Source organism: Lethenteron reissneri, chromosome 32, assembly GCF_015708825.2.
Source record: "Lethenteron reissneri isolate LAM-NWPU_2019-01 chromosome 32, ASM1570882v1, whole genome shotgun sequence".
NCBI lineage: Eukaryota > Metazoa > Chordata > Hyperoartia > Petromyzontiformes > Petromyzontidae > Lethenteron > Lethenteron reissneri.
Genome location: NC_083810.1, coordinates 949,005 through 966,502, shown reverse-complemented (window position 1 = coordinate 966,502; position 17,498 = coordinate 949,005). Strand labels below are relative to the sequence as shown.

General features: G+C 50.5%; 1 protein-coding gene across 6 annotated transcripts in view; it reads right to left on the bottom strand.

The window, feature by feature from the left end:
• The window catches only part of HERC2 (HECT and RLD domain containing E3 ubiquitin protein ligase 2), a 156,604-nt gene that overhangs the window by 40,770 nt on the left and 98,336 nt on the right, over positions 1-17,498 (bottom strand). For all 6 annotated transcript variants that reach the window (XM_061563689.1, XM_061563691.1, XM_061563692.1 and 3 more), the window contains exons 63-72: positions 15,830-16,001; positions 15,448-15,592; positions 14,215-14,440; positions 13,676-13,844; positions 12,813-13,002; positions 11,635-11,760; positions 10,610-10,801; positions 9,041-9,194; positions 8,551-8,658; positions 6,733-6,864 (exon numbers count right to left, since the gene is read on the bottom strand). In XM_061563689.1, coding sequence (XP_061419673.1) covers positions 6,733-6,864; positions 8,551-8,658; positions 9,041-9,194; positions 10,610-10,801; positions 11,635-11,760; positions 12,813-13,002; positions 13,676-13,844; positions 14,215-14,440; positions 15,448-15,592; positions 15,830-16,001 — 1,614 coding nt within the window. The remainder of the gene's footprint in view (positions 1-6,732; positions 6,865-8,550; positions 8,659-9,040; positions 9,195-10,609; positions 10,802-11,634; positions 11,761-12,812; positions 13,003-13,675; positions 13,845-14,214; positions 14,441-15,447; positions 15,593-15,829; positions 16,002-17,498) is intronic.

Here is a 17,498-nt window from a genome sequence, read left to right as displayed (position 1 = left end):
CCTCGGGGCCGCAGGCAAGTCGCGATACATCAGCCTACTGGCCGCTCCCTCCACCTCAGGCACCTAGTGGGGATAGGACTCATGTTCACTGGGTCACCTCTGAAAGTTCTGTAACATGTTGTGATCGCTCGCCGCCGGTATCAGGTTGGCCCAGGCGGGGCCGTCAGTGGGCTGCGCTCACGCATTGTGTGGTGGCGGCCGCGGCGGGTTCCTCCGCGGTTACATCCCAGGGGTGGAGGTTCGCATTTTGATGGACACGGGGGCGTTGGCCACCATTATATCAGAACGTATTTTTGGGTTGCTACCACGCAGCGTTGGTCGACTGAGGCCTGTACAGGGGGCATGTTGCCGCAAATGGGGGCAGTCTGGGTATAGTGGGCCATATTGTGGCCTCCATTCGGGTCGGGGACATTGAATTGGAAGGGCCCGTCTCGGTCTCTAGGACGCTGGCAGTGCAACGCCTTTTGGGCACAGACTTCCTGGCCAAAATGCCCATTAAAATACTCATCGACCAGGTTGCGTCGAGTTGACGGTGTTGACCCCTCTTGCGGCCAGTGTTCAAGCTTTGGCTACGGATTCTGTGACCATCCCGCCGGGATCACAGATGCTAATACCCTTGAGGCTGCGTGGGAACTTAAAATTGCGGACGCTGGAGGCGGGCATCCTCCTAACGCCCTCCAACTATTTCTCACGGACACCCTCCCTGGTGGGTGCCCTTACAGTTGTGGCGGAAAACCAAGAGCCATTTCTACAAATTTTCAATGCGAGGCCTTCACAGGTAACAGTCCTTGCGGGCACGGTTGTGGCGCACGCGTCCCCGGCCCTCCCGCCGGTCGAGGCCACACCGAAGGGGGGGGTGGCAGCGGCTGTGCTGCCCGAGGTGAAGTCCGACACGTCCTGGGTGGATGTGTTCTGTCAGGAGAATGTTCTCCTGTCCCCCCGAGGAGCGGAGGCAGCTTCACACACTCATCGCTAAATTCTCCGACGTGTTCAGTCATGGCAAATTCGATATCGGCCGCACGTCCCTGCTAGAACATCACAGAGACAGGGAATGCGCCCCCCATTCTGTAAAATTCCCACCGCTTCAGCCATAGGGAGAAGGAGCATGTCTGATTGGCCGTGGATGGCATGTTGGCGGCGGACGTTCTCTCCTTCGAATAGCCCGTTGGGAGCCCCTATCGTTCTGGTCAAGAAACGGGATGGAAGTCTCTGTTTCTGCGTCGATTTCAGTAAATTGAACAAGATTTCGGTAGCAGATGCCTATCTCCTGCCTCGGATGGATGATTTGCTTGACGCCCTCTCAGGCGCGTGGTTCTTTTCGACCCTAGATTTGCTTTTGGGCTTTTGGAAATTGCCATTGGATGAGGCTTCCAAACCCAAAACCGTGTTCCGTACACCTCAAGGGTTGTTCCATTTTAATCGGCTTCCTATAGGTCTCCATTCGGCCCCTGCCAAGTTCCAACGCCTTATGGAAATGGTTTTGGCGGGTCTCCAGTGGGAATCTCGTTTTCAACCGTACGTTTGATGAACACATGCAGCGGCTTGAGTCAGTCTTCGCCAAAGTGCACGCTGCTGACTTGAAATTCAAAAGGGCAGAAGTTTCGTTGGGGCACAGAGGAGGAGGAGGCCTTTGTCATGCTCCGCACATCCCTGGAGGACGCACCCACCTTGGGATATCCGGACTTCTCACGGCCCTTTATGCTCGACACCGACCCCAGCGACTCGGCCATAGGGCTGTGTTGGCCCAAGTGGTGGATGGCGTTGAGCGTGTCGTGGCATTTGGCAGTCGAGTGTTGTCGCCCACTGAGCAGCAGTATTGCGTCACCCGAAGAGAGCTATTGGCCATTGTTTTTTTGTGCAACTGTATAGGCCCTACTTGTACGGTAGACGGTTTACCGTTCGTAGGGACCATGCGGCACTACAATATTAATTGCGCATCGATCAGCCTTCAGGGCAGCTGTCCCGGTGGCTCAAGGTGCTGCAGGAGTACTCATTCGAGGTCATACATAGGAATGGTACTAAGCACGGAAATGCCGATGGCCTGTCTAGGTGGCCTCCTGAGAGCGGGTGTGCGTGCTCGATGGGATCGAGTTGCTGTAGGGATACGAGTAGCGTCGGGGCCCGGTTGGTAGCGAGGACCGAAGTTCTGGCCATCGACTTCGGCTTAGGAATCCTAAGAGGAGTGGTCACGCTTGCAGATGGAGGATACCTCTCTGCTGAAGCTGCGGCGCCGGGTTAGGCCTGATGGCCGATCCTCCTCTCAGCCGACCACTCCGCCCATTGCCCTACACGACGGCCTACTCATGCGCTGAAACCCTGAGCTCGATAAAAATTGTCTGGTCATTCCAGTTGTCCTACGGGGGAGACTAATTAGGTCGGTTCATGAAAAGTTGATGCACCTTGGGGTCCACAAAACGTTGTTGACCTTCAAGCGTGACTACTATTGGCCAGGCATGGAATGTGACGTTTCACTATTTGTGAAGGGATGTCAAGACTTGCTGATTCCGGGCATCCTCGCCGCGTATAGGCTGGCTCCTCATGCCTCAATGGGGTTTTCACCCTATTATCTGATGTTTGGGAGGGAACCGGAGCCCCCGATGCACGTGCAATTGGGTATGCAGCCATCTCTTAAGAAATCTGCGGTGCCGGCGTTAATGAGAGGCACGCGCAACAGACTGCACGATGCTCGACAGGCGGCCATCAACAATTCGGCCAGCCGGCAAGCGGCTAACGAACGCCTACCAAGGCATCAGGCGTCGGGGGTTCCATGGGTGACAGAAGACAAGGCGTGGCTCCATTGCCCGCAGGTGCCCGTCAGTACATCGCCTAAGTTCTACCGCCCTTGGCAAGGCCCCGTTGAGGTCATGGAGGCCCGCCGGCCACTGTGTGCGCATTCGATTCGGTCGCCGGCACTGGATAGTCCACCCCTCTAGGTTAAAGAGGTATGTGCCACCTCGTTCGGTTAGTCCATCCCCACTCACGGAGCTGCCGGTTTGTGATGCGTCCGACGAGCCGGGCCGCCTGGCCCGGGACGCTATGCAGAATAATCCACCTGTCTGTACGCCCACAGAACCTCTCCGAGTAAGTCGCGGTGTCCCGCCCATGGGGCCCGCGACAACGGGACCTGGACCAGCGGATGTCTCGCCAGATCCGAGGCAAGATGCCGCCCGTGGGAGCGGACCTGTAGCACACACGCGCTCCAGGGCCACTCGTTTTCGCTGACCGTCGGGGGCCGTCCGGCCGGCCGCCAGCAATTGCGGACATCGTGGCGACAGCCACCCCAGGGGAGGAGGCCTTCCCGCCCCCGCCGTCCTGCCTGTCTTCAGTGTTGTTTCCCAGTCTCAGACATAACCTCCGCATTGGCACCCCGGACCTCGTTCTCTTGTTGGTCTTAATTAACAATTGTTGGGTGCTGGCATTACGGGTTGTGTGAGGTCATCGGCAGAAAAAAGTGAGTAGGGGGACGGGCATGTTACCCAGAGGGGGAGGGTACTTAAGGGGGACCCCGGGCCAAGGGGCGGGATCGTTGTGGGGAGCAGAGAGGAACAGGGGACGCGCCGCTCGGGCTCGGGGACCCTCGTCCGGGGTCGGAGTGAGAAGGTTCGCCGCTGGTGACCGGACGGTGATGGATTAACCCCCGTCCGGGATTGACCAGTGGGGAGCTGAGAGAGAATAGGCCGATTAGTTAAGTGGGGCTGGGACAGTCCACGTGAAGGACCCATTGTAGAAGCACCTACCTCTGGTGCAATCCTTTGTGTGTGGTAACAGTTTAATAAACCGGCAGTAGCCCTTAACAGTGAGCCTGTGTCCGAGTGATCTTACACTTCAACAGTAATATCAACCAACTCTATAGTAGTAAATAATTACTCTACAGTAGTATCTAATCACTATAGTAGTTTCTACTGAATCTATAGTTATATCTATTGACTCTAGTGGTATCTGCTGACTGTAGTAGTATTTACTGACCGTAGTAGTATCTACTAACTCTACAGTAGTAGCTATTGACTCTAGAGTAGTATCTAGTGACCCTACAGTAGTATCTACTGACTTTATAATAGCATCCATCGACTACATCACACAGTATCTAATCACTCTACTACTGACTCTATACTACTGTAGAGTCAGTCGATACTACAATAGTGAGTATATACTACTGTAGAGTCAGTAGATACTACTATATTCTGACTATAGTAGTATCTACTATCACTAGAGTAGTATATACCGATTATAGTAGTATTTACTAACTCTATAGCAGTATCTACCGACTTGATAGCAGTATAAACTGACTATAGTAGACTCTACTGACTGGAGTAGTATCTACCGACTCTATAATAACTCTATAGTAGTATCTACTAACTATAGTAGTATCTACTATCACTATAGTAGTATATACTGACGATATAAGTATCTACTAACTCTACAGTAGTATATACTGACTATAGCAGTATCGACTGACTGTAGTATCTACAGACTCTATAATGACTCTATAGTAGTATCTACTAACTCTATAGTAGTTATATCTACCTACTCTACAGTAGTATCTACCGACTCTATGGTTGTATATACCGACTATATAAGAGTATCTATCGACTCTATAGCAGTAACTACTAACAATACAAAGTGCTGTGGCGAGGCCTAGTCCCGCGGAGTGCCGCCTGCCTCGCCTAGATTGCCCAGCCGGCCGAGGTGGCACCTTGGTCGGCTGGGGCTGGGCTGCAACCCCCCCCCACCATCACCCTGCCTGCTCTACATGTAGTATGTATTGACTATAGTAGTATCTACCAACTCCTTAGCAGTAACTGCACTCATTGTGGTGGGGAGGGGGGACATCACAGTGTGAAAATTTAACAGTCGTGTTTTTTGCCCCCACAGATCGAGTGTGCCTGCTAGGGGAACCATAAATCAGCATTCTTGCGCATGCGCAGATGCGTGCTTTGGCGCCACGCTCAGCGTAGTGATATAATAATAATAAATAGTAATAAATTATTAATGTAACTACTTTACATTTGTAATGACATGGTGACACCTGCTGGCTGGGAAAGGGAAGCACGGGCACGGTTAAAGTAACAACCAATCAAAGAAGGAGAGGTATCTAGGGCAAAGGTAACAGGTGGGGTTAGCCGAGATACTCCGGGAACCTGCTCGAAGGTTCCACGAGAGGGCGTGGCTGGAGGCGGGGCCTAGCCACGCCTGGGGAGATAGAAGGAGCGGAACCGGGGCTCAGGGTTCGTGTGTGGATTCTTGGGTCCTGGCTGCGTCGCTGCTAGCCAACATCTCTCTCCGTCGTCCGGCCACATGGAAGGTTTCCATCGCCATCATCGTCACGTCGCCAGCCAGCGGCGGAGCCGAGTGAGGGCGGTGGGACCATGCCGAGTGATCGGCTGTGTGTAGCCAGTAGAGCCAGTATGCCTTTTCGTGTCCTCTGGTCTAACACCGTTTTGAGACGAGGCTCAAAAGAAAGTTGTCTCTGGTGTGGACCAATCAGTTTCAAAGACAATGCATATATTATCAGAGTATGTTTTTGTTTGCATTCTGACCACAAGTATTGTGGTTATTGCTGACATGATTCCTTGTAAAAGGTTTCAGTTTGGTGTTTTAACATCTCAACACTTGTTTTGTTGCCAGAAAAAAGGGGAAAACCTATTCTCATATTGTGGTACTGGCAAAGGAGGTCCCATGATGAAGTACCCTCTTCACGACGTGAAGCGGAAGTCGCTCATTACACAGCGATGTTTTGTCCGGGGGCTTATTGCGTCGTATGCGTGTAGTTTTTTTAAACGTAAAGCCAGCAGTTAGTCAGTTAAAAAGCATCACAAGGTGTGTCCACAGACACACAGACAGACAGACACACAGACAAAAAATTACTTTTATAGGTAAGATACTGTATGATTCACACACAGCAATGGTGGAGGAATTATAAAAGGCAACTGTCACTTTGTTCAAAGTTATTCTTAATTGTTGATAGAATAGGATGGAAAGAGAAGTAAAGATTCAAACGAGACGGACGTTGTGAATGGTACAGATTAACTAACGAGGGCCATGGACCGCGAACCCTCACTCTTGGCGGTTCTTCGTGCCAGGGCTGGAAACGGGGCCTTAAGAGTGAGCGATGTTGATGGCCGCGGTCAGCAGCAAGTGAGAGCATGGAGGTGGTCGAGGCCCGTGGTCAGATTATTCCCAGAGTTGTGCCGAAGACTGGGAGGAGGACGAGGACAAGCAAGTATTGCGCTCGCAGCGTAGGTTGGTGAAAGACTGCAGTGCAACTTTGGAGAAGCGGGGAGGTCAACATTGGCACTGACATGGGCGCTTAAGACAGGAGTAGTGACCGTGTCAATGCATGGCCAGATGGTTGTAAGATGTGCACGAGAAAATGCAGGTCCTGCCTTTGATTACAAGTCCACAAAGAGGATACTCGGAATTTCATGGCAGTAAAATGTAAGAAACGTAGACGTTCATGAAATAATGTTGCAAGTGTTGTAGTTGTAGATGATGGTCAGATTATTGATGCCATAGATAAACATTGAGAGCAGATCTTAAAGATGAGATGTGGACTACACATCAGTTGCATTAAGTGTCAGAAGGAGAGATTCATTAACCAAAAAACACTTGGCTGCCTGTGTTTTAGTTGACACCGCCTCTCTCTATCCATGCCCAGACGGCACTCTCTGGCCACGGGAATGTGTGAACAGTAGGCCGTGTGCCCCGTGGGGTCCTGCTGGCCGCTGCAGGTACCTGTGGCCGGCATGATTGGGTAGACAGTGAAGCGCCAGCCCCAGCCATTGACTGAACCATCGCTGGTGAACTTCCACTTGAGCTCATCACCCGGTATACGTAGCTCGCTCGACCAGTCCGACCACTCACGGCCTACGTAGATGCACGCACAAACCCACGCACAGCTCTCATTGACAGCGTGCTCAGATGGGTACTCCAAGTGCTCACTCAGACGACTGGTGGTGCTGACATGTCCTCAACACACTACACACAACACCAAATACTTTACATCACCTGCTGCTGTGGTTTCCAAGTATTTGTTTGAGGCAAATATGACCTCAGAAAATTCCGTGTGAGAGACAGGCAGGATGTGCAAATGCAGAAACGAATATTAATTACGTACGAATTGTTAAGCAGTGTGCGGAATCACGCCAAAGTATGATTTCATGGATTTCGACTTTGTGGCCACATGAAGCAGCAAGAGCTCATGTATTAGGCTTGGACATCACGAGTTGAGACTTCGGTAACCCATTCACAGACACATGCGTGTGCACACACACGGGTGCATGCACATGCACAGAGGTATACACCTACAAAGATGACCCATGGACCAAAATGGACTGTCAGGGTAAGCGGTATTGTTAACCAGATCATAAGGCTGGTAGGGTATCGCTAGCACCACGCGTGCTCAGTCACTTCCCCCTCCCCAGCGATTCACCAGACACTCCTGTCTGAGGCTGCAGAGCAGAGGTCCGCACTACATTCACACAGCAGTCGCTACTGCGGTCGACCAGGAAGCCTTTCGTCGAGTTAGCGGGGCCACACAGCCCACGCTGCACACAGACACACGTGTGCAGATACCGACTCGTGAGAGACGGCACACCCAGAAATAACGTTTCATCTCCAAGCACCAAGTCGTGATTCTAAACTATTTTTATTTTACCAGGTAAGGCCTCCCGAGCTACATAGCTCTTTTTCAGATGATAGCTCAACAAAGTGGTTTATCCTGTGGAAATTTAGAGCAACCAAATACTCTAAACGAATGGTTCCTTCATTCAGTGATACTGACATTTCTCAGCGTCATTCTGGATCCCACTCTCTCCTTCGACACCGAAATCAACCTCGTTCTCAAGTCCTGCAACTACCATCTCAGGGCCCTCTGCCAACTGCGTCCGCTCATCAGCTCCAACAAAGCAAATAACTCTCGCCTGCAGCATCGTTGGGTCGCGGACTCGACTGTTGCAAAGCGGTAAGCATCCAGTCCATTCAAAACAACCAAAATAAACTGCAATGCCTCCAAAATTTCATTACCCGAGTTGTCCACGGCCCCCGCAACCCTCACCCTGACTCCCTGTCCATCCTTCATGCCCTTCATTGGCTGCCCATTTCAAGCAAAATTACCTTAAAGCTCATTTGCCTCTGCCTTACACTTCAATGAATCATAGCCACCTTCGCAGTGCGACGCTTCTCATCGTTCTCCGTCGCAGCGTTGTCATTTGGAACGCCATCCCAATTCACATTCGCAATGGCCAATACATCTCTTCAGCTCGATTTGGGTGTCAAAGGAGACACTGAACTCGGCTCCACGCCTCAGAATTGCATCTTTGGTCCACGACATTGCGCACGTTATAAATTGTATTATTATTATTCTAAACATGGAGGGAAAAACCAGAGGAGCCAGAGAAAAATATAAGCAACTCCAGGAAGAGCATGCAAACTCCAAATATACAGGTGTCAGGGTCGGGATCAACCCCACGACCTCTTGGATACCAGACACCGTGTTGATGGCGCGTAGGCGCGTGCCCACCGCACATGGTGACGCCATCTCCCGCTACTCACCCGAGCGCACCGATACAACGCGGCTGCCCCCGTCCATCAGGGTCAGGGGATCGTGGCGCCGCTCGGTTGAGCACTGCCGGTCAAACTCCACGCGCAACCCCTCGGCTCCTGGGCCACAGAGGGACAGAACGGTGCGCGAGCAACGGCAGCGCGCGTGAGCAAGCGTGCAAACGTCAACTACTGCCGTCAGTCGCTCAAGCACGGTGAAGACAGTGTGTGGGCACGGGGAAAAACTCACATTGCAAGCTCATCCCTAGTCTATCCCCTTCCCCTACTTAACCCCAAAAGATGTCCAACATCTCTCTAAGGTTTTTAATAATATAGTATTGCTTAACATATCACCGTCTTGATGCTGTTGTACAGCATTAATGCTGTTGTGCAGTATGAATGGTGTTGTTACAGTATTAACTGGTGTTTGGTGGTATTGAACGGTCTAGTATTGTGTACGATGGCGCCATGCAGTGGTGGCGATTGGCGCAGTGGGAGTGACCGGGGATGCGGACGGTGCCGCTGGAGCTGGTATCGTCCGTGTAGGGGTGGCTGCTCTCCACCACGGCCGGCTGCGCCGCGTGGCGCCCGCTCTGCGAATCAGACGCGACGTCCTCCAGCTCCGTCACGCACAGCTCCAGCAGCATCTCCGCCACCTGCGACGCAGGCACAGTGCATACGACACACGGCACACAACGTGGCTCGCAAACACAAGCATCACCCCCGTGGATAGCCTAAGCACCGGCACACACATTAAAGACAAAGATCCCCCGTGTAGCCTTAACAGGCCGGTGGGACAAGTGCTGTTAGACAGCTGCACCTATTAAGGCTGGCACGGCACACGAGGGGGTAGGTGGCCAGCACCAGGCCCGGTAGCCTTTGACACTCCAGTGATGCTTGCAACCACCGCACTAGGTACTCATTTGAGGCTGAGTCGACCTAGAGGAGGCCCAGGATCGGTTCAAATATTCACCACTGTTATTGGTCGTGAGATATCAAACTTGGGTCACCGGGTTTGTATCGAAGTGCACTAACCACGACACTACCGCTCCCGATACAACATGGCATGGCACACAACATGCGATGCATCATGCACACACATCACACACAAACTACACAACCATGCACACAACACAGACACATAAATGACTCATTTCTTGCACAACCCGTCTGTTGTTAGATAAGAAACCATCTAATTACAGATACTGACTTTCCTTCCTCTTTGGTTCTTTCGGTAAAATCACGTAGGTAGAAAAAAAGAATAGATCACGACGTTTCGATCACCACACAAGCAATCGTCTTCAGGTGGGATTGTGCCGAATCTCATCTTTGGATTTCCCACTCGCTTTGGCACAATCTCTAGCCCCCACCCTCTTGCCCGTTGCGGCAACCCCCCCCTCCCCCCCTCTCGCCTCTATATATGTATAAGGACTTGTTTCAGCAGCCTGTTTCTCTCTCCCACCTGAAGATGATTGCTTGTGTGGCGATCGAAACGTCGTGATCTATTATTTTTTCTACCTACGTGGCTTTACCGAAAAAACCAAAGAGTATGCATTCCTGCAGTCACGAAAGCTTCAAATCAAGATTGTTTACTTTCCTATTATAATGGTTTGATTTCTAACCCGATGGTTGTGTATAGATGCTGGTATGAATATAATAAATATTTAAGTTTAGTTAATGATATTAACATGGAATTAATATAGACGTGATTTCCGTTTTTAATGCAACAAGTCATTACGTATTTTAGTTTTAAGCAAAGCAAAGCTTTGTAAAGCGCCTTGAAATTGATTATTGTTCTGCTTGTTCACTCGGGAAAGCACAATGCCGCTACGTGTGATCCTAATTAAGCGATTTGCAGGTCATATTTCAGCATTGGGACGTTTTCCCAAAACCAGTCACTCTGTGTGTTTGTGTGTATGTGCTTTTTAGCTTCAGAAGGACCCGGAGAACTGAGGAATCCCGTGCAGAAAACAGGGCGAGAGAAACAGACAACCTCCACGCAGAAAGGCAATCGAAACCAAGGCCCTTCTTGCTGAGAAGTGCGAGGGTTACCACCGCCCGTGGCGCCCACCTGGGAGTAGGCGATACCCATGGCGGACAGCACGGCCGACAGCACCTCGCGGCCCCGCTCGCTGGCACGCGCAGCGACTGCCAGCTTCAGCAGGTCGACGAGCACGCGCGTGTCCTCGGGCACGAGCAGGCACGTGAACTCATCCAGACCCTCGGGCTCCGGCACGGCAGTCCGGGCCTGGCTCTCTGTCACCTGCAACGCACACGCACACGCGCATAAGCGTAATGCACCAAACACCTACACATACTCACAACAGCCACCATGCACTACGAGGTGGCGGTGACGGATACTTCACAGCATTATTAACATCGAATAACCTTTATACTACCAGCGTGGAGCCCTAGCAGACATAAAAACAACAACAAACGATGTTCACCACTAAATGGCCGTGACATCACCATGGTGCTTGTGTCAGGATAGATGCACATTGAGGTCACCATTAAGTGTTAAAAGCTTGCTGACAGGAGGTCATGGAAGAGACCCAGTTATTAGGAGCTGAGATGACTGGCAGATGCACCACCTGTGCTCCCCACTGTGCAAACTTGCTGCGTTTTAGCCGCCCGGAGCTCCGCTCATTGTTGCGAGTGTTGCTCCTCCCGCCATCTGTTGTTGGAGGGCAACTGCCTCAAACTGCCCAGTAGCATTCTTCACGAGACTCCCCTACAGAGGCCGATCTTGACACTGCTGATACCAGATATTTAGTAACTACTCAGCCCATCTCCTCTCAAGCCCAATAGCCCCTTTATTTTAGCCCCCTCTGATAAGTAAAATATAAGCTGCTTTATTGCGAGATCGTGTTTAATCCACCGAGTGCCCAAGCAGCTTCCGTTTGCTCGGACAGAGGCGGCTAAACAGGCACGGCACGGGCTGGAGAAGAGATGGGCTGATGTAATACGGGAGGTTTTGTAGCCGGTTGTAATTGCTGATGACCGGCACCAGCGTCAGTCCCCTGGTTCTGCAAGTTGGGTCGGGGGGGGGTGGGGCTTGGTCACGAAACGTTTTGGATGCCTATCCGCGGGCTGCACCTTGGCTGTGTTGGTCATGGTCTCCGCTATGATGGACGCGGCTCCGGGGTCATCGGTCACGGGGATGAATGGCCGGGAGAAGGTGGTCGACGTCGATGGGGTGAGCGTGTCCTCCGACGCTGTTGTCTGCGAAACAAAAACAACAAAGTCACTACAAGTCATTACTCGGCCTCACCGAGTCTCAAGAGACTCTTTTTTCCAGAAGGGCCCTACCAAATGTTCGCAGTCATGGGCGGTATTGTTTCTGGGCATAATCCCAATTGAGTAATTTGCAGGTAGCTTATCAGCATTGGGTTGTTGGGCTGATAGCGGTTACAATTTATGTGTTTAGCTATGGGGAGGGGGGGCACAGAACCCAGAGGAAACCCACACAGAACAGGGGGAGAACATATAAACTCGATAAAAACTCTATCATAGCACTTTAGTGACTCCACTGCACTGATGCTATATAAACATTTATGTGAACGATGCCACAGCAGCAGATACACTTCAATCACGACCACTACCCGTGTCGAGGACTCAAGTCGAGCAGACGCATCGCACTTCATTGGGACGGTGTTCAACCACCACACTGCAGGTCACCCTCACTCCTCTTTCTGCTTCCCTCGTACTGCCTCCGCTCTGGATTCACTTCCCGTCGTCTCGATTCCGAAGCTCTTATAACCTTGCTCAATTTAAGAAATGTGTTAACTGTTATCGAATACAATTTTGATAATCATGCTCTTTGGTGCTGGCCACTTGACACATTTCTTTATTGTGTCTCGATAAATAATTATAAGCGAGGATCTCAACCGTATTGGGTGCCGCGTTGGGAGGATGTTAACTACCTCCTATGGTATGTAGGAGGTCGCGGGTTCGGTCCCGACCTCAACACCTGTATATCTGGAGTTTGCGGTGTCTCTCTCCCCGTGAAGACATGGATTTTTCCCTCGGTCCTCCGGTTTATCCTTCCACATTTAGAAGCATGCATTTAGAGAATTTGGCTGCTTTAAATTTCCACATGATAAGCCACTTATCGTTGAGCTATCATTTGTGATAGCCAGGTTGCTTCTGTAAAATAGCTATATAGCTCAGTAGGCCTTACCTGGTAAAAGAAACAAAGTTTAGTTTAGGCTAAGCGCTGTGCTGAGGAATTACAAGCCTCCCCCCCTCCCCCCAGGAAACAGGGTCCAGCGCACCTCATTGCGCTTGTCCTGCCAGGGGCCCAAGCTGGGCCCTCCGTCCGTCTCCGTGGCAACAGAGGACTCGGCGTCCTCGGCGGCGGGCGGCGGAGCTGGGGAGAGGTCGCGTGAGGGCACCAGCGGGGAGACGGCGCGCTCTGTAGGGGCGATCATGCTGCCCGGCATCAGCGAGCAGCACACGGCGTCTCTGGAAGGGCAGAAGAGGGAGCAGCAGCAGCAGCAGCAGCAACACACACAACTCTGACAGTTAGATATGTGTATGTATGTTGAACTTCTTTCGCACTGTACGTAGCCAACCATGCTAATCAGAGGTGCGAATCAGAGAATGAATGAGATCAGGTTAAGGCAGGGGTTGGGAACCAAAATAACAAAAGGCATTTTTTTCCAAAATGGTAAAAAAGTCTATATTTCAAGAGCTGAAACGCGTGTCAATACGAGACGGTCCTTAATAAATAACGTCATGAAGCAGTCTGTAATGAGTTGCATGCGGCTCGGGAGCTGCAAGTTGCCGACTCCTGCCCATGGTAAAATGGACATCCATTGTAAACTGGTCTACCATGGCAAATTGGACTTCCATGGTAAACTGGACTAACATGATAAACTACACTTCCATGGTAAACTGGACTAACATGGTAAACTGGACTACCATGGTCAGTGGTCAGCAATCAAAATAACAAGAGCCATTTCTGTTGAATTCCGTAAAAAGACAGCTAAATATTTCAAGAGCCGCAATGCAGTTCTTAAAGAGCCGCCTGCGGCTCCAGAGCCAGAGCTTGCCAACCGCTGCGTTTAAGGCAACAAAGAAGCGATGAGACGCTTAATGGAGTTGAGAGGCACGGGCCCGCAGCTGGCTCACGCACCTTGCATACATGTGCTGCAGGGCAGTGAGGATGTGGGACAGCGCCTGCTGCTTGGCCTGTTTGCCGTCCAGCGCCAGCAGGATCTTGGTGAGGGATGGCCGGTTCTGTTTGGCCGCTACGGAGCCACTGGGCTTGGAGCTCACCAGCGGATCAGAGTCCGAGTGCAGGCCTGAGCACACACGTACGCACAAGGAAACTCCACCTATGCAACGTTCAACGTGATAGCTTCTTCTCAGAATCGAACATTGGATTCACATTGCTTCCTATGGTTAGTATTGACATATTCCAACCAAGGTCAAAATTGTGAATGCATCAGTGCTGTCTGTCCATCCGTAATAGAGCACAGGGAATCATGAAAACTCTCATGAAGACGACCCAGACGCAAACGTCACAATCATTATCACAGCGAACACTCGGGACAGGACATCGTGTAGAGACATTCGCCCTGCTTCATAGCTGACTGACTCTGGTGCAATGTACAGACTTGGGTCCTGTCTGCCATTGGCTGACAATCATTCGCGTGCAGAAGCAGCACCCACCAAGATAGCTGGCACCAAGGGGGTCCCGTGCCGCCTGAAAGAGCACAGGCTCGTGCACGGCGGGCGTGGCCACGTCCACGGTGGTCCAGGCGATGCTGTGCGAGGAGCCGCAAGCCACGCGCGTGATCTTGTGGCCCTCGAGGCCCTGCACGAGTGTGGGCCGCCGGTTCACGGTGGTAGTGCCGTTCCCCTGTTGCCCGTGGTCGTTGTCGCCCCATGCATACACCTGCATGCCGCGCAGTGTTATTATTAGCCTCTGGTGGTCACCCTCTGTACCCACGCAGAGCTCCACAAACCCCAGCAGCACCGAACCAGGTACAACGTGAACACTCATTAGAGCAGCGGGCCTCATCATAGTAGAATCCCACCCCCCCCGCCCCCGTTAAGCCATACAAACTTCTGGCGTAGGTTCCAAAACTATTTACAAGTACCTGACAAGGCTGGCACAATCCATGATAGAGTGGTCAGCACCGTACTTTCCCATGATTGATGGTGACATAGCAACATCGGGCACTGCCAAGTTCATAAAGTAAAGAAATCTCATATTCTTAGGTTTTTACGAAGGTGGCTTACTGATTGGAGTTCTCCTGTCTCGAAATGTTGAACCCACTGTGACCCAATTTTGTGCAGCACTCATTTACACGTCACGAAGAAGAGCCACTGCCCAATGCATCACCTATTATACAATTTTAGTTTTAAGTCCATGTTTTTTTATGTCCTGAGAGTTTTCTCTTATTCGCGTTAGCGTAGCACTTTTGAGTGGTGCCAGCTCAACATCAACACTTTTAGTGGGAAGCATGGAGCCTCGCACTGCCTCTGCATAGCTTCAGACATTGCTCTCCCATCTCAATCGCAACGGAAGCGACACTGGCAATTGCATTTTGACACGTATCACTGCCTGTTAACAGACTAGTGCAATAATCACCAGGATTATTATTTTGATGTTTCTGTAACTGTAAATGTTTTTTGTTTTTGTTTTTTGCCCGAGTCAACTCTTGCTCAAGGAAATGTATTTCGTTTACTATCGATTGTGTGCGTGCACCGTTTTCAACTTCTTTGGAATGTCGTTGTTTTTTCTCCGATTTTTAATTAGCTTCATTGCCTGTACGTGTTACACGTTATTGCTTTTCAAAAACTTCTCGTGACCCCTGGTCACTCTTGCAAACGAGACTCATCCTGCTCTTTTGAGTCCTCGCGCCGGGTGGCCGGGCGGGCGGGTGCAGGGGGACGCACCTGCCCCCCCTCGGTCACGGCCAAGCAGTGCAGGGCCCCCACGGCCACGTGCACAATCTTTTTGTTGCGCAGTCCCTCCACCACCTGGGGCTTCCGCACGTGGGCGTCCGTGCCGTGGCCGAGCCGGAAGTAGTCTCCCTTTCCCCTGGGTCACACACCACAGGTCAGTCACGTGCGCACGCTCATTACAGACACACTCTGAAGCGAGTTTCGAGTCTCAATAATATTTTACTAAATAAGAAAGGATTATTTATAGCAACACATTTTGAGTTCCGTATGAATTTGATAGCTTAACATGGAGTAACGTTGAAGTCAGCTTTTCATTAGCACAGGATATATTTGACACACACTCTCTGTCAGAACTTGGCAATGAGACACAGACCAGGTCCACACGAGGCCGGACTTGGACAGGGCGAGCGAGAACTGCGCGCCGCACTCGATCTGGCAGATCCCCTGCCCGTTGAGCCGCTCGATGTTCTGAGGGACGTTGCACCCCTCGCTGCCCCCGCGGCCCAGCTTTCCAAAGTCTCCGTCTCCCCACGAAAACACCAGACCTGGCCACACACACACATACAAGACAAAATAAATGAGCAGACAAAAAATGTTTTCTTCCCATATCGGTTTCTCCACATAGAAATTATAAAAGATGTTTTACACCATCCCATTGGCCAAATGACCTTACAGGTAGTGCATTATTTAAACAAAATTCTTGAACAGTTTCTAGATTCTGATTTTTTTAAATATAATTGGATGCACTCCACAAATTCACAGACAACAGCCACCGCTCGTCACTAAGTGGCAGAGACATCACCACAGAGCTTGTGCCAGGCTAATTGCATCGAGAAGCGAGGGCATAACTGTGGCTGAGAAGACCCGACGCTTCATGTGGAATGACAGGGCAGACTTCCACACAGCATTATGCAGCTGATGAAAAACTAAACTTTCTCCATCTCACCAATGAAACTGTGCCATTTTGTAATAGTTTGGTATGCACTGGCGTAGCGTTTTTTACTTCCTCTAATACTTTACCTTCATTCTTAAGAATTGTACTAACTGTTGGTCGAGGTACGCCTAGCTTGCGACTTAGATCAGCATGGGACATGCCTTGCTCATTAGGTTTGATTATATCCAGCTTTTCTTGCAAATTGAGAACCTTTAGGGTTATTTTAGCTTTACTATCACCACACTTAGGACCCATTATGAATATATTAAAACACAAACATAAGTATTTTACAGGAATCACAAAAATAAGCACAGTATCAATACTATACTCTTTGGGTTTTTCGGTCAAGTCGCGTAGATATAAAAATAAAAATCACGTTTCTATCACAACACAAGCAATCGTCTTCAGGTGAAAAAATACCGCAGGCGAACTGCTGAGGCAGGAGAAATATAGCGAGAGAACTACTGCAGCAAGAGGTTATATAGGTTTGAGATGGGTACAACCCAAGGGTAAGTGGGCGGGGCTAGAGGTGGAATTTACAAGGAATATATCTCGGCCATTGTACTGCTAGAGATTAGCATGTAAATCAGTTAATGTAGCCCCACGACTACGGTGCTGAAGAAACCATTGTATTGCTGGAGATTAGAGATTAGCATGTCAATGTGAGATGGCAGCGGCTGTTTAATGACACATTCAGCCTATTAAACAACGAGAGCCACCGTCACATCGAAGAAAAGGGAAGCAGCGGCTATGTCAGTGAGACATTTATCCTGTTAATGTAAAGACATTTAACAAGGTAATGTAACTCAGAGAGTCGGAAATAACTGTTAACATCGGCAGGTAGGATGGAAGCATCACACCTGGTGAATAACATCCTTCCAATGATTGCTCAGTCTGTACCCATCTTCTCAGTTTAAATTGTCTGTGTTTATATATCTGGATGGCTTCATGAACAAATCTTTGTTGATGGCCAGTGGGTTTGCATAGTATCTTCGTCTTGGAGAAATCAATTTCATGTGTGCCGACAGCGTTAAAACAATGATCAGCCACGGCAGAGGTATTAGTCCTACCATGTCTCAGATCCGCCTTGTGTTCACGAACACGGTCT